Source organism: Vipera ursinii (genome assembly GCF_947247035.1).
Source record: "Vipera ursinii genome assembly, chromosome: 8".
NCBI classification, from domain to species: Eukaryota; Metazoa; Chordata; class Lepidosauria; order Squamata; family Viperidae; genus Vipera; species Vipera ursinii.
Window position 1 is genome coordinate 2,606,891 of NC_139519.1, and position 16,257 is coordinate 2,623,147.

Genomic DNA, 16,257 nt, shown 5'->3' on the forward strand with positions numbered 1-16,257 from the left:
GTGGCCACCAGAACTGGACACAATATGTGAGGTGCTGTAGAACTATCATTCCTGTGATCTTAAATTTGTATACATTCAAGTATATCAGGATCCTTTTCAATCTTGAATCTGTCTTTGGAAGAGTTAGTACATTACACTATCATGTATTTTCTCAAATCTCAAAATATAGACAACTGCTGAGTTCCTGAGCATAAATCAGGCTTTAAACCCTTGTTCAAGCTGTTAGCGATATTCAGGAGCTAATTTATAGATGGGACACCAAGCTTTTCTCTCCCAAGTCCCACATCTCCCTGCTATGCTGTAACGATGTTACAATGTGTGAATCCAGGCACCGCAGTTATTATTTACATAACTGAACGCATTGTCACACAGTTTTTAGAGGCAGTTATCTTTTTGCTCAGTTTTAAAAGTCAGTTAATACAGACTAGATATAGTAAAGGTAAAGGTTCCCCCGCATGTGTGTGCTAGTCGTTTCCGACTCTAGGGGCCGGTGTTCATCTCCGTTTCAAAGCCGAAGAGCCAGCGCTTGTCCGAGGACGTCTCCGTGGTCACGTGGCCGGCATGACTAGACGCCAAAGGCGCACGGAACGCTGTTACCTTCCCACCGTAGTGGTCCCTATTTTTCTACTTGCATTTTTACGTGCTTTCGAACTGCTAGGTTGGCAGATGCTGGGACGAGTAACAGGCACTCACTCTGCTACGCTAGAAATAGGAACGTCTTGCAAATGGACGTATACAGCGTTAACCACAGTATCGCCTTCAAATACTACACTGTTTGGATCAGGGGTCTTCAAACTTGGCCCTTTTATGACTTGTGGACTTCAACTCCCAGAATTCCTCAGCCAGCAAATTCTGGGAGTTGAAGTCCACAAGTCATAAAAGGGCCAAGTTTGAAGACCCCTGGTTTGGATCAAGTTCCTTAATTAAACTGATCCAGCTGCGTGCAGCGTATTCTCACACGGGGCGGCGGCGGCCGCCTTCTTTGTCCGAGGGATTTCTTAGTAACTGAAGTTTCGCTTTTAGCGAACCGAGCAGGATCCAAACCCTCTTCCGTGGAAGCGTCGCCGGGGGAGCCTGGCGCCTCCCTCGCGAGCTTCTCCGGGAGGACAAAAGCGGGAGGAGGGAGGGAAACTGGACGAGCGCTCGCCAAAGGCGGATGGCCCCCCTCGCCAGGAAGGCGACTCCCTCGCGCGTGGAGCCCCAACCGGCTCGGCTCGAGGGCGGGAGGCTGCACCCGGCTGCGGTCACCCCGGGACCCGTAAGCTCGGCAGGCGGCTCCAGGGCCCCCTCTCGGAGGAAGCGGCGCCCGGGACGGGGCCCCCTCGAGGCGGCCAGGCCTCGCGCCCGCTTCCCCGGACCAGCCCGCCCGCCGCCGAAGGAGCCCGGCAGTGCGGCGCGAGGCGCTCCGGGCGGGACCGGGAGGAGCCCCGGCGCGCCCAGGCAGCCTCTCGCGGCCCGGCCCCGCCGCCCGCCCGCTCGCCCGCCCGCCATCCGGGCCAAGGCGCTCTGCACGCGTTCACAGAAGCCCCGCCGCGGGTGGAGGGCGCGGCCCGCACGCAGCCCGGGCCGTGGCCGCTTCCCCCGCAACCAGGTTCGGGAGGCGCCGCTCTCCTCGCGCCCTCCGGGCAGCCGCCCCCCGCCCCGCCCCGCCCCGCCGGGATGCCCGGGGCCTGGCGGGCGCTGTCGCCGCGGGCGCGCCCGTCTCCCCGCACGTGCCGAGAGCCAGGCCGCGAGGCGCGCGGGGGGGCAGCCTGGCCGCCCGGCCCCCGGAACAGCCGCTGCCCCCTCCCCGCCGGCACACACCCTCCGCCCGCGGCCAATGGGCGGCGTCGGGCAGGGCGCGTCACGCGGAAGCCGGCCGGGATGACTGATTAGCCGGCGCGCCTCGCCAGTCACTTTGTCCGCCGGCGCCGTCCGAGCTCCGCTCCCGCCGGTGGTCGCGCAGCCAGGGCCGTCCGGCAGCAGCAGCGGCGGCACCATGATCGCCTCGCACTTGCTGGCCTACCTGTTCACCGAGCTCCACCACGACCAGGCGCAGCGGGTGAGGGCGGGCAGCACGTGGGCGCGGGCCGGGCGCGCCTCCCCTGCTCCCCGCCGACGCCGCCCGGGGAGCCCGGGAAGCTCGGCGGCCGACTCGTGTTGCACGGCGAGGAAAAGGCGGCGCGGTTGGAGGGGGGGCTCCGGCGGCGCGAGGGGCGCTTTCCGTATGGCCGGGCCGGCCGGGCGGCTAAGAAAAGCCCGGCGGGCTCCCTCCGAGGGGAGCGAAGCGCCGGCGCGCCCCTCTTCTCTTTCGGGCTCCGTGCGAGCGTCGTGGCCGGGCGCGGAGACGGAGCTCCGAGCGGCTCGTTCGGCCGTCGGGTCGCTCGCTCGCTTCTCGTTCGCCTAAAGAAGCGGCGGGAACAAAGCGCCCTAGGGAGCCCGTGGAGAGCCCGTTGCGGCTGCGGGCTCTCCGGAGCCCGCGGCTGCTGACCCTCGAGGCCCGGCACGGACGGCTCCGCCGGGCCTGAAGGGAGGAGGCCGGGGGACGTGGGGCCGCTGGCATCTTCCCCGCGAGGCGCCGAGCGGCAGCCGTCCCACGGAAGGGCCCCGGGACCCTCCCAGGCTTCCTAGCCGCTTGGGCGAGAGGCTCGCCGGGGCGCGCGCCTGCTGCCCGCGTTCACTTTGCTCCCCTGCAACGTGGCGCCCGCGAGCGCCTGGCGCGGATGTCTTCAAGGGCTTTTGCTGCCTTTCAGCCTCCCCTGCAGAGAGGCCCGCCAGGCTCGGAGGGGGCGGAGCCTGAAGACGGGAGGCCCGAGAGGCTTGGGGGGGGGTCTTTGCCGGGGGTCAAGCCACGAGGAGGAGGGGGCTGTCCCGCTGATCCCTTCACAGAAATGCGAAGACGCTGGGCCAAGCTAGAACTTTGGGCTGGGGAGCCGGAGAGATCAAAGCTAATGATCCATTTGGCTTTCCTGTGCCCTCCCCCCACCCCAAAGGGCCAGCTACCCGTTGGCCTTGTCTCCTCTCTCTGGCAGGAGCAGATGTTGCTTTCACCATCTTATTGCCATCCAGCAAAGTCCCCTGCGCTGCTCTGCTTTCGGGAGGTTTGGCGCTGTCTCAGCCCGGAGCCAACCATCACGGCAGCTTCCTTAGGCATTCATTTCATACCAGACCTTCGTTTTTGTCCTCGAGTTTAAAAAACAACTAGTAACAGAACGGGGCCCTGCGATCCCACCCTATTTTTATGAGAGAGGTCTTGTGGCACAAACCGTGTGGGATCTAGTTAGTGGCTCCTTTTGATTGCAGAGGGATCTTGTAACTGTGCAGCCCACCCACCTGGCTCTGGCCAGAAACAATTCCTTGTGCAGTTCAGGAATTCCCATGGGAGAGCCACAACAAAAGAAGCTGTTCTCAGATAGGAGCCATTTCGTGGGGAGGAAAGAGGGATGTTTCTCTTCCGGACCTCAGGTGGTGATTTTCTGACCAGAGACGCATGGCTGTCTTGAGTGCCCTGGATGAGGTCCTGACTCGTATTTACTCCTGTGACAGCCACGGTTTCCAAGAACCTCATCATCTTCTCATCTCCCCTCCTTCACTGAGATTTGATTGGATCCATCCCAGGCGGCCTCCTTGGGGCCGTAGCATCTCCTGGCCCTGGTCCCCATTTCCTTGGAAAGAGGTTAGCGGTCCAGAGATGGGAAATTTTAAAACCTCGCCTATTCTTCCTCCAAAAAGCCTCTTGCAAGACCTTCCTCCTTTTTTGGTGGCAACGGAAGTTTTTAAGAAGAGACTGGCCAGCCATTTGTCTGAAATGGTATAGGGTTTCCTGCCTGAGCAGGGGGTTGGACTAGATGACCTCCAAGGTCCCTTCCAACTTGTTGTTGTTTGTCTGGGGGCTCAGCAGCCAGGTTGGAGGCTGTGTGGAAAAAGGTAGGGAGGTAAAAGAAATCCTAAATAAAGGTGGGCCCCTTTATTTGCCATTTTTCCTTCCCCCACTCTCAATTAGACTGGCATGGCAGTGGGACAGTGGGGGGGAGGGGAACAGAGGTGGCCCAGAGATGCTGGAGCCGACCTCTTCCTACTGCAGCTCCATGATTGGTGGTCACTTTGCCCCAGTTAAGGAGGGAGGACAGGAATCAAGCAGACGGTTTGCTTATTGTGATTGTGGGTGATGGGGGCGGGCACCTTTTGGAGGTGAGGCTGTGGGGGCAGCCTAGGGATTGGTAGAGAGCTTTAGATGTCATGGACTAGTTTTTCCAACCTGGGATGGTGGGAAAGTGTTTAACCCGATAGTGCAGAAAGATTCCCTGACAAACTTTTTCAGAACTGAAGAAGCTTCCTGGATGAGAAGTGAAAAGTTTTTGAGGAGCCCCCCCCCCCCAAAAAAAAGAAAGTCCAGTTGCCTTTTGAGGAAAAAAAACCCCTTTGAGACAACCATGATACACATGTCTGAGAAGCTCCATAGACATTTCCTGGCAAAGGAAAAATTGGAAAAGGATTTAAAAAACCCCCAAGCCTAACTTTTAAAAGCCAATTCTCTGGAAAGGGCAGGTATTTTGTGGCAGTGCTGAATTTTTGGAATAAAACAAACCAGGTTTGCTGAGATGGAAGGCAAATCCCTGACTAATTCCCAGGAATCTCCTGGGTCACCTTGTGGGCGGAAGGTGTGAGGCGAAAAGGCTTATATGCTTGTGTCACAGAGCTGAGATGTGAAAGATGTCCTGGAGCGCATCTGGGCTACAGGGATCCCCAAGTCCTGGGCCGCCGACCGCAACTTTGCTGCGGCCTCTTAGAAAACAGGCTACGCAAGCAAGCAAACCTTCTGCGCATACCCAGGATCAAGGCAGTGTGCGAAACCATTCCCTGCCCACCGCCGCCAGTCTGTGGAAAGACTGTTTTCCCGGAAACCGGTCCCTGGTCAAATAATAATAATAATAATTGGTGGCTGCTGCTCTGGTAGACGTGCAGGGATAGCAATAGTGGCCCTGCCTGTATTTGGTCTTTTCTGTGTCAGCACACACTTCGCCTCCTGGCCATGTCCAAGCGCTTTGGGCTGGGACTTCGCCCTTCCTAGCTGGTTCTGCATCAAAAGGGCTGTTATGAGGACCCAGAGGGTTGGGGGCAAGAGGCTGACTCTGTGAAGCGCTTAGAGAGGGCTGTCAAGCACTATGAAGCTGTAAGAGCTCTTGCTATTGAGGCACCTCTTGAGGAATATCAACCTTTCAGTGCCTGCCTCCTTCCCGCAAAACGTGCCTTGGAGCATGGAGGTGCCCGGGCTGGGGGTGGGGTGAAGGAGAAGGAGAATCTGAGCTGGCAGGCTGGCTGGCTCTCCTCCCTTGCTGGTGAGATGGCACTTGGCAGACTGGCTGTGAGAAGGACCCAGCCCAGAACAGGGACCTTCTTAACTGGTTCTCGCTGGTAGGGCTGAGAGGATCAGCAAAGGTTTTGTCATGCTTGTCTAGGCAGGGAAAGGTCATGGCTTAAAATCTAGCGCTCCTAAGATTAGCAGCTTTGCTTGGGTGATTTTGTTTTTCAACAAGACAAAATTATTGGGGGGGTATTCTGGGGAGGAAGAGCAGGGAGGAACCAAGGGGTGGGTGGTGGCAGGGCTGGCATTCCCTTTTGCTATTTCTTGTCTCCACCCCCTTACACATAGGTGCGCGTACACACACACACAAACACACACGCGCACACACACACACACACACACTGCAAAGAAAGAACAGGCCACCTCTGTCCACTGCCCCAACCAATCCTTTGCTGGAACCAGAAGTTGAAGGATCCCCAGGTGGTTGCACAGGGAGCCAGCCGCGAAGAGAAAGGGGTGATTTGGGGATGCACACAGACCCTCTGTCAGAGGCCTCCTAAAGAAGCTGTGCCAAGCTGCTCTTGGCCAGGGGGAGAAACCCCTTTGCCCTTTGTGTCCTGAAGCCCCTTTGCCCCTTGGGGTCTGGGCCCCAGACGAAGGAGGGCCCGTCTCTTTTTCCACAGGCAGGGCCCTGCGTGATTGGGCTACCCTGAGTCAGGGTAGGAAGGCAGCTCATCTCCGGCAGGGAGGCAGAACGGGTCACCGCTGCACCGCTGCCCTTGAGGGGCCGGAGGGGGGCTGCTCCTTAGAAGGGCTAGGGGCATTCTGCCTTTTGAAAAAGGCATGGCCCTCAAGGCCATAACACTTCAAACATGTAAATTGAAACTGCCAGATTGTGTAATCTGTAGCAAAGTGGGAGAAAATATCTACTAGTTAGTCTTGTAAATCAGGCTTCAGAAAATACCATGTTTGAGAAAATAAAATTCTAATTTTCCTTGGAAGTGTTGCTTCAGAATTTTAGTATCCTTCGCTTTGTTAGGTTGTGCAACTTGTATTTGGGCTCAGTTTGGAAATCAAACCTCGGATTCTGAAGGATCTTCCACTGATTCGGAAGTTGGCCAACATCTGCAGCTCTGAAGCAATCTGTTGGGAATCAAAAAATTTAGAGTGGCTGGAAGGAAACACCAATTTCCCAAAATCCAGGGGGTGGAGGGAAGGGGAAGACTTTCTTTCATTGTGCCTCTCTTCCCCCATCCGTTGATTTTCCCCAGTGCCCTTGGATTAGAATCCAAAATGTGCCTGTTTTACCTTTCAGTTTGTATTGCAGTGTTACAGTTCTTAACTCTTGTTGATTATAAATTAGACTTGCTATAACTGAGGCATTATTATAAGATGTAATTTGTATGCTGCAGTCCTAGGAATAAGGAATTAACGCCAAAATGACTTAACATATTTCTGCTCTGTAAAAACCTGTCAGCTGAACACAACAAATAGATGCAATTTGGATGCAGAAGTACTATGGTTTTGGCTTCCTGCACGGACTAACTTGAAGGGCTGACATCAAGGCCACCTGCCGCTTTGGCAAGAGCCCAGAAGTGAGCGCTGATGTCCCCGGTCACCACACATTAACCCAAATAACCTCCAAGTGAACTTTGGCTGGTGCACCTTCTCATCTTCTGCATCCAAATTGCGTCTGTTGTTTTCTTGGTAGAGAAACCAAGTAACTGCTATTGGCATTTGTTATTGTTTACCATCTGGGTCTCTTGGTGTGATTGCCCTGATGGGGGCAAAAACGCCGGAGGAGAATTCTTGTGCTGGCAAGGAAGGTGGGGGATTGTGGTCCTTCTGAAAGTCTGGTTTGAAAGGTTGTCAGGCTAGGAGAGAGCTTTTGTTCGATGTTCTCCATCATTTGCCCTTCTTACCCGTACCCTGGAGTCTCTGGACAGCTTGGACCGAAGCGCCTTAAATTAGTAATTGCTTTCTAAGTGTGTGCCCCATCCAGCAGCTTAGTGCACAGGCTACGTGGTAGTGTAGACTGAGGGTGGAGATGAGCTAAGGAAGAACCAGCTAAGCAGGAAACTGACTCACTGGGTGCTGAGCAAGAAATCTGCCAAGAAGTAAAGTTAATCTTTTGACGTCACAAGCAAAGGAGCTCCCTCTGGGGAGATGTGACGTGCGTGGCGTGGAGGCATTCAGCTTTCAGCTGTTTCTTGTCCTGCCTTAGCACATTGTGGTAGGCCCTGGCTTAATAAATGGTTGCCCTGTTGTGGGGTGGAGGGTGGTTGACCTCTGGTTTTGGTGCCAAACGTGGCTCTGACAAGATCAGAGCAGTTCTGGGAACGAATCTCCTCAAGGAGGCTTGAAGGAGAACAATCCAGGAAACCTTGGTGGCTGCCTCAGGAACAGATTCACCCACCAAGTAGATTACTTGCCCAAACTGTCCCTGATTGAGAACTGCAGGCAGGCAGCCTCATGGGAATGGGGTCAGAATTATGAGAACTAATTTATTTTTACATGAGGTCGGGAAATAGAGTGCGCAGGAGCTGCCAAATACTGGTCTGACATGCGCATGAGAGTAAGCTAGGTTTTTCCAACTTTGGTTTCTTGAACAAGTCCTTGTGAGCCTCGTTCACACATCCCTCTGTGTCAAAGACCACCCAGTCACTTTGTGGCTTAGCAGGGTGTGTTGCTGGCTCTGCTGTGGTTGGCCTTGGTTGGGGCTGTCTGGAAACGGAGGGCTTGGTCTGGAGCCTCTCTGTGGAAGGGTTGGCTCTGCCCCTTGGCGGCAGTGGGCAGGTGTGGAAGAAGAGGGGAGGACGTGTGGATGGCCCCAAGCAAAGCTCCTGGGGCTGGTGGAAGCCGGTGGGCTGATGCCTCTCATTGTGGTCTAGGGTCCCTGGAGGCAGACAAGGAAGGAGCTGATCCTCAGGTTGACTTTTCTGATAAAAGGGAATAATACCAGAGCTCTGAGACCCTGAGTTCTAGTCCTGCCTTAGGCACAAAGCTAACTGGGTGATCTTGGACAGTCCGCCTCCCAGGCCTAGGAAGAAGATGGACGCCAGGGCTGACCACTTCTGAAGATGCTGCCAAGAGAAAGGGGGGCTTTGCCAGGCACTTGCTGGGAGTCAAGACTACTGTATGTGGTAATGGAAAGTCCCCCCCCCAAAAAAAGGTTGGCCTAGAAATGTTTTAAATAGCTCTGTAGTTCCAGGGCAAGGACAGGATATCGATTCTCCCTCATGTGTCCTGTGCCTGTCATGAGAGCCTGGTTTCCTGGGCCATCAGGGCCAGTCGATGCAACGATGTCAACGTGAGCTGGGGCGGGCTGCTGCTTAGACTAGGCCGTGGGCTGACAGGTGGAAAAAGATTAAGCTGTCTGGCAGCCTCACTCCCTTTCAAAAGAAATGTGGATTCCGACACACCCTCCCCTCTTTGTCCCCGCTGGCCACATAGTTGTGAAAGCAAATGAGGTTCGGTCTCTGTTGGTTGAAAGGAAAGAATGTAAAAGCTCTGGGGACTTCCTGTTCCAGTACAGAGACAGATGCGGTGGAGCTGCAAGGCAGGAGGAAGCAAAGAGGTTGCACACTGGCTAGAAAAAGGGAGGGCAAACTAAATTTGAGACTTGAAGCATAACACAAATCTATCGAGACAATTGCTTTACTTGGACAACTGAAGAGACACAAAAGTGCCATCGAGCAACATGGTTAAGTTAAATTATTAAGTTTAAATTATAGTAGAATTGTCAGAAAAGCAGTCTGGAATTCTTTAAAATCCAGAAATTGGGGAGATCATTTCATCCAATTTCTGTAGAAGGAGAAATCCACGCCCAGGACAAAGGCGGGAGGCTGAATAAGGAAAGAAAGCCGCAAGGGAAGGATCTCTTGAAAACGTCTCCTTGGGAGCTAAGGAAGGTGTGGGGAGACCAGGTGGCTACAGATCCCTCAAGGGAGGAGGGGGCCGGACCTCCTAGCTCCTCCTCTGCAGTTTCTCAGCCGTCCTCTGTTTACAGAGCAGCCAGAGCCAGGGTGGCGCACCTGTACATCCTGGTTACTGGTAGCTGGGTGGAAAAGATGTCACATTAATCAAAAATCTCTCTTGGCGGACAGGAATGACAGCTGTAGGCAACTGGTGTGCGTTCTGTTTTGCTTCCAGATTCTTTCCAATGCAGCCTTTCTAAGCATTGTTTTTGTAACTGGAAAAGAAAATGCATTGTAACAAACTTTTATCCCTGGTTCCTCTTGCAGCCTGTTGCTGTAAGATTCCGAGAAGCATAAGTAGGGCCGTACTGTATCATTTCTGAAATCCTGCTTGTGTAGCATGGAGTGGCATAAACTTTAGGAAGCAGTTTGCCAGGTGATTAATAAACTTAATTCTGGAACTGGCAGCAATCTCTGACCACAGAAGCGGTTTCCCCACCAGGAGATGAAGGGTCTGCAGTGAGGGGGAAATCACTAAGTCAAGGGTGCCTGGCTGGCCAGCTCCCTTCAGATATCTGCTCTTCTTCTCAATTGCATTTTAATTTTGTAAAAGCCGAGTAATTAAGTGAGCAGTTCTCAAATGATCTTCTCTGGCAGTCCTCCTGCTTTGTAATTGAGGACTTTAATGAGGCAATCTGGGTTGCGACAGACAAAATGCTGGCCTATTGGACTCCTGCCTGCCCCGTCCTGGCCTTTGGAGAAGCTCAATTGGGTGGTTGCTGGCTAGTCTTTGAAAGCAGCCTTCCTGGACCTTCTCTCCAACCAGCAGGATCAGCTGGGCAAAGCTGATCTGCTGCCAGTTGATCACAGATGGAGAAGGCAGCCCTGGTTGTTCGGGATGGGCCTTATTATTTAATAATTCCCTTCTGTCACAGCTTTGGGCCTGTCAACACAGTTTTATCTCAATTTCTTCTGGACTTTTTTTAAAGCTGCTAAATTCTATAATTTCCATGGGTTTTATTTTGTAAGCCTTTCTAGTTCTGTATGAAATAGACTCCGATCACTGTTCCGTGTTTCTTCTGAACGTTCCCAAAGGCAGATGCGATCTCCTATCACTCCTGAATCTTGGTTAGGTTGAGGGAGTGGGTGAGAGGTGGGGTCTCCAGGTAGACAAAGTGATAGGAGGCAGAAGCTGCCTTCCCTGCCCTGCTCCGTCCCAGCTGGCCAATGGCTGCTCTCTAGCCCAGCTGATCACAGCTCTGCAGGGTTTTGAGCCAGAATTTTCCTACTCCTGTCTGGAGATGACAAAACGTGCAGTTAGCAAGCAAATCACTTGTCTTTTTATTGTCCTAATTGCGAGTTATATTCTTCTGGTCACCTGAGTTTTTTGTTGATCCTCAGTCAAATCTGGTTCAGTTCGTCATGTGCCATGACAATAATATATTTTAAAATGTTCAGATAATTGGAAGACAGAACCTTTTCTGTGCCAACAAGGCTCTTGGCTTTAAAGGATGCTGCAGTGTAATCATGGCCAGGGAACAACTGGCAGCTTCAAAGGGGTGACGTCAGCTGGCTGACCTCACTTCAGTTGGAATCCAGGCAGGGTTGGGCCCAGTCAGTCCTTCAGCACCACCAGTAAGGAGCCTCATAGCTGAAAGCAAAGGCAAAAGCCATTTGTGTGACGGATTGCGTCTTGCTTGACTGGGCATCTTCACTTCTTAAGTGTGCTTCATTCACATGCACAGATCCCACCCGGTTATTCTTTTGGGGGAACAAGCAAGACTATGCAAAGCACAGAAAGGAGGAATGCACAATAGGAAACTTAAAAACCACAAGAGGAATTGTAGCTAAATCTAAAGTGTGGCAATATAGTCTGTTACACCTGTCCGTGCCTCTCTGTCATGTTTCTGACGTACCCAATTCTTTCTATAAGAAAGTGAAGATGCACCTGCCATGTTTTGCTTTTGAGAAATGCTCCTTCCTGGCGATGGGCCATGTACTGCCCACCACCTTTCTTCCAATATTTGCATATCTTAAAATTCCACTTTTCCCACCTTGGTGCAATGGGCATCTCGTTGGTCTGCTCAGGATTAAACTTCTCAGTTCACCCTTCCCCTGCACACAGTGAGGACTGGGATTCCAAGATGCTGTTGGGTTGGGGTGGCTCTTGTAGTTCACCATTTTCCTTTGCCTTACCCATTCTTCTCCTATTGCCAGGTTGACAAGTACCTTTATAACCTACGGCTTTCAGATGACTCCCTCTGTGACATCTCAGAACGGTTCCGGAAGGAAATGGAGAAGGGCCTGAGGGTGGACACCAACCCTACAGCTTCTGTGAAAATGCTGCCAACCTTTGTGAGGTCCATTCCTGATGGAACAGGTAAAGTGTTGTCTTCGTCCCCCCAATAAAAAGCAGTCAGCTTCAGGCTCCAGAGCTCTTGTCAGAATCCATTTATATCCCATTCATAAATCTCTATATGTATTGAGATGTTCTAAAATCTTACACCCTCACTGGCTTCTGCCATTCCCAAGGAGGAGAAGAGAAGATGTTAATTGGCCATCCCTATCCATTTGATGCAAGGGTGTTTATTCAGCCTGCCTGGAGGCCGTCATTAGACCAGGGGAAGAACCTTTGAACTGAGAAGAACAAAGAAAGGGAGGGGGGAGAGATCTGGTTTGTATCTCCGATTAGAATCTGAAAGGGAGGAAGGAAATGTCGTAAAGGCATGGAAGATCCCTCTTTCCTTGGAAGGTTTTGACACCTGAACCTTAATTGATCCGGGACTGACCAAATGGACTGAGGGGAGGGGGTTTCACTCGGGGACACTTTAAAAGTATCAATCTGTAACACAGTTTTCAGATCCTGTCTAGATTTTCCACTGACAATCATGTTTTAGTAAAAGTTCCTTTTTGGACAATTCTGTCTTCAAGAGTTCTTCTTTCCTAAGACGTGGATTGGGGTGGGACCTGACAGCTCTCTTGAATGTAGAAGTTCAATTCTTCCTGATATCAAATGTTTTTTAGAGCATGTTAACTGCCAAGCAGGGATTTGACTACTTCAAATCGTTAAAGAATATTTCTTAAGCTTTGGGATCTTTCCTATAGAAATGGGCCTCTAAAGATGAAGATCGGCTTTTCTAAATTCTGTAACTTATGGTGTAGTATATTTCTGGAGTAGTTTTCACCCGTTTGAAAGCCACATGGGAGACTTGACTCTGTATGGTTTATTGGCCGTGTGTTTTTGATTTTCCCATTACAACGTGAATAGAATAGCACTGGAAGGGACCTTGGAGGTCTTCTAGTCCAGCCCCCTGCTCAAGCAGGAGAACCTATACCGTCTCAGACAGGTGACTGTCTAGTCTCTTCTTAAAAATCTCCAGTGATGGAGCACCCACGATTTCTGAAGGCCAGTTGTTCCACCGGTTAATTGTCCTCACTGTCAGGAAGTTTCTCCTTAATTCCAGGTTGCTTCTCTCCTTGATCAATTTCCAACCATTGTTTCTTGCCCTGCCCTCTGATCTTTGGAGAACAGTTTGATCCCCTCTTCTTTGTGGCAGCCCCTCAAATACTGGAACACTGCTATCATGTCATCCCTATTTCTTCTTTTCTTTAGACTAGCCAAACCCAAGTCCCACAGCCCTTCTTCGTATGTTTTAGTCTCCAGGCCTTTGATCATTTTAGTTGCTCTTCTCTGAATTTTTTCCAAACTCTCAACATCTTTTTTATGATATGATGACCAAAATTGGTTGCAGTATTCCAGGTGTGGTCTTACTAGTGTTTTATAAAGTGGTATTAATACTTCGTGTGGTCTTGATGCCTTGCCTCTGTTTATACAATCCAGGATTGTATTAGCTTTTTTGGCTGCTGCTGCACGCTGCTGGCTCATAGTCAAGTGATTGTCCACTAGGACTCCAAGGTCCCTCTCATAGTTGCTGTTTTTTGAGCCAGGCCTCGCAGAATCTGTACTTGTACTTTTGATTTTTCCTACCTAAATGTAAAACTGTGCTTTTCTCCACATTGAAAATCATTTTGTTGGATAGGGCCCATTGTTCAATTTTGTTGAGATCTTTTTGGATCTTGAGTTTGTCTTCTGGGGTGTTGGCTACTCCTGTCAGTTTGGTGTCATCTGCAAATTTGATGAGTTCCCCTTCAATTCCCTCATCTAAGTCATTGATGAAGATATTGAAGAATACTGGCCCTAAGATGGATCCTTGTGGTACCCCACTGCTAACTTCTCTCCATGTGGATGTAGTGCCATTGAAGACTACTCCTTGAGTATGGTTTGTTAGCCAGCTACAGATCCATCTGGTGGTGATGTTGTCTATTCCACCTTTTTCTAGCTTACCAAGGGGTAGGTTGTGGTCTACTTTATCAAATGCCTTACTGAAATCTAAGTATGCTATGTTGCATGAGTTTTAGAAATAACCTGTTTGCTTACAAGGTACCCTTTTTCAAACCACTTTTAAGAATATGGGAGGAGGTGTACTTTTATATACCTAGGTGAGGTATATTATTATTTTTTCTGTTGAGGGCCATGCTTGGCCACATGCCAGAAGGATGTGTTGATCAGTGGTAATTAAGCTTGGTAGAAGCACCCAAAGTGATGCCCTGGGCATCTCCCCTGTGCAAGGTCCTGCATCTCTGTAGTCAGTGTGCCTGGGTGCCCCTAGCTGGGCATCCTGGATATCCCTCTAGCCAAGGTCTTCTCTTCAGGGTGGGGGGCTGCAGATTGAGGTGCTTAGTTACAGCTTTCCCTGAGGATTATCAGCCAAGTGTGTATCTTTGAAGAGCTCATAGTTGTTTTGTTTTTTGAATCCCGCATGCATACATGAATGAAATGGCCTCCATCTCTCTCTTTTTCTTCTCTCCCTACCCCACCCCCCTCAACTTCCAACAGAGGAAGGTGAGTTCTTGGCATTGGAAATTGGTGGTGCAAATTTCCGAGTGCTAAGAGTCAAAGTTGCAGATAACGGCACCAAGAAGGTTGAGATGGAAAATCAGATCTATGATATTCCGGAAGAACTGAAGAGAGGCTGTGGGACACAGGTGAGTCTCGTAGTTTCTCTCTCTCTGATTTTAACTACCTCCCTCTACCTCCTACTCCAGCTACTGGGGCAGAGAACCTCTGGGTTCTATGGAAAATTAAACAAATGTGCTCTTTATGTGGGCTCTCCCAAGTGCTCCCAAAGTGAGTGTCTCACTTGTTTTTTTGGCCACTCTGAGTGGCAAAAAGTGGTTCTTGTTGCTTTTGAGTATCTGTAAAGTTCCCCATCTCAAAAGGGCTCTAAGACATAGATATGCAGAGTAGAGTCCTACTATGAAACATGTAGTTCCACTTTTACTTATTTTACCTATGTTGTAGAATGTAGCTATTTACACAATATTGAAGGCCACACCATAAAAAATATAAACAGTACAGTGACACTTACAGAGCAGTACAGATCAAAATCAAAACCCCAGTAACATTCAGTGGAATGATTTCTAAATCAAGACCCAAGAAAGCCTGATTGCAAATGTGAACTTTGAACGTCTAATGGAGAAGAAGGCTGGTGTGTTTCCTTTGGTTGCAAATGAGGTAACCGGATTGGGGTGAATCCAAGATTGGCCTTAAAACTGTTTCATTACCAAATTGTGTAACCTCATCAGTACTCAAAGGGACGCGGTGGCTCAGTGGGCTAGGACGCTGAGCTTGTCGATCAGAAGATTGGCAGTTTGGCGGGTCGAATCCTGAGTGTTGCGTAACAGAGTGAGCGCCTGTTACTCGTCCCAGCTTCTGCCAACCTAGCAGTTCGAAAGCACGAAAAAAAAATGCAAGTAGAAAAATAGGGACCACTCCGGTGGGAAGGTAACAGCGTTCCGTGCGCCTTTGGCGTCTAGTCACGCCGGCCACACGACCACGGAGACGTCCTCGGACAAGCGCTGGCTCTTTGGCTTTGAAACGGAGATGAGCACCGGCCCCTAGAGTCGGAAACGACTAGCACGCATGTGCGGGGGAACCTTTACCTTTACATCAGTACTAGATGGGAGTCGATTAGAGCAAGCCCTACTCCCTTCTAGTACTCATGATGTCACCTAGTTTGGTAATGAAATGTGTGCAAGAAAACAACCAGCTTAGAGAGCACCAAGGACCCCTTCCAACCCTGAGCTACAAATATTCTTTTAGCTCTAGATTTTGGGGGGATACAGTTGAAGTCTCTGATGTTGGAGATAGCACATAAATGTTGCTTGCATTTTGATTTTGATGTAGTTGTGATGCCTTAGCTGTACATAGATTTGAGTAAAGGCTTTGGCACATCTAGACAAACCAGAACTATTTGGTGATTGGATTTCCTAAAGATCTATTTCTGCTTCTTCAGCTCTTTGATTACATTGCTGACTGTTTGGCTAACTTCATGGAGCAGCTGCAGATAAAGAACAGGAAGCTGCCATTAGGCTTTACCTTCTCCTTTCCCTGCCACCAGACCAAACTGGACGAGGTAAGCAAGATTTCTGCTCCTGGGACACATGCCTCCCATGCCTTCCCCCACATGCCTTCCCCCACGTGCCTCCAACCCTGCCAGCATCTTTTCCTGCCGGGCCCTCCTGAGGTTCGTGTCCTCTCGTGCCCGGCCTGTGAATGGAAGAGGCCTAATCCATCCTTAGGGGTCCTGGCATGAAAGTGGTGCTTCCCCCTTTAAGCTGACATTCAGAGCATCGGCCAGGTGGGTGAAATCCATTATGCTGGAGCGCCTCTCACATCAGAGGCAAAGTGGGGGGAGGGCAGAAGTGGGTGAGATTGGGAGGGGATCCTTATGGTTGGTGGGGACTGAGGTGGGCATGGCCCCTCACCGGAGCTCCCTGATCAGTCTCCCCTTCCACCACCGGGCAATGGGTTGTGCCAGGGATCTGTCGGAGTGGTGCAATATGCCAGGCTGACCAGACAGCTGTTCCCTCGGGGTGCTGTAGACCCAACAGGTGGAGCGCAAAGCTGAAAGCGCGTAATGGAGGAGTGCTGGAAACGGCCCCTTCCCAAGCGCCCCCCCCGGGGCATTTGGAATGTGGAGCCTGCCTAGGAAA

General features: G+C 51.2%; 2 protein-coding genes across 3 annotated transcripts in view; one reads left to right on the forward strand and one right to left on the reverse strand.

Moving 5' to 3' along the window:
• Window positions 1–16,257, reverse strand: part of BOLA3 (bolA family member 3) — a 460,366-nt gene that overhangs the window by 58,316 nt on the left and 385,793 nt on the right. The gene's annotated exons all lie outside the window — the stretch shown is intronic.
• Window positions 1–16,257, forward strand: part of LOC310643979 (hexokinase-2-like) — a 42,596-nt gene that overhangs the window by 9,211 nt on the left and 17,128 nt on the right. Inside the window, exons 1-4 of one of the 2 annotated variants that reach the window (XM_083368712.1) lie at window positions 1,858–2,041; window positions 11,419–11,581; window positions 14,099–14,247; window positions 15,558–15,677. In XM_083368712.1, coding sequence (XP_083224838.1) covers window positions 1,979–2,041; window positions 11,419–11,581; window positions 14,099–14,247; window positions 15,558–15,677 — 495 coding nt within the window. In that variant the 5' untranslated portion in view covers window positions 1,858–1,978. Of the gene's footprint in view, window positions 1–1,857; window positions 2,042–11,418; window positions 11,582–14,098; window positions 14,248–15,557; window positions 15,678–16,257 lie in introns of those variants that run through there. The other variant, XM_083368711.1, reaches the window with a different exon arrangement.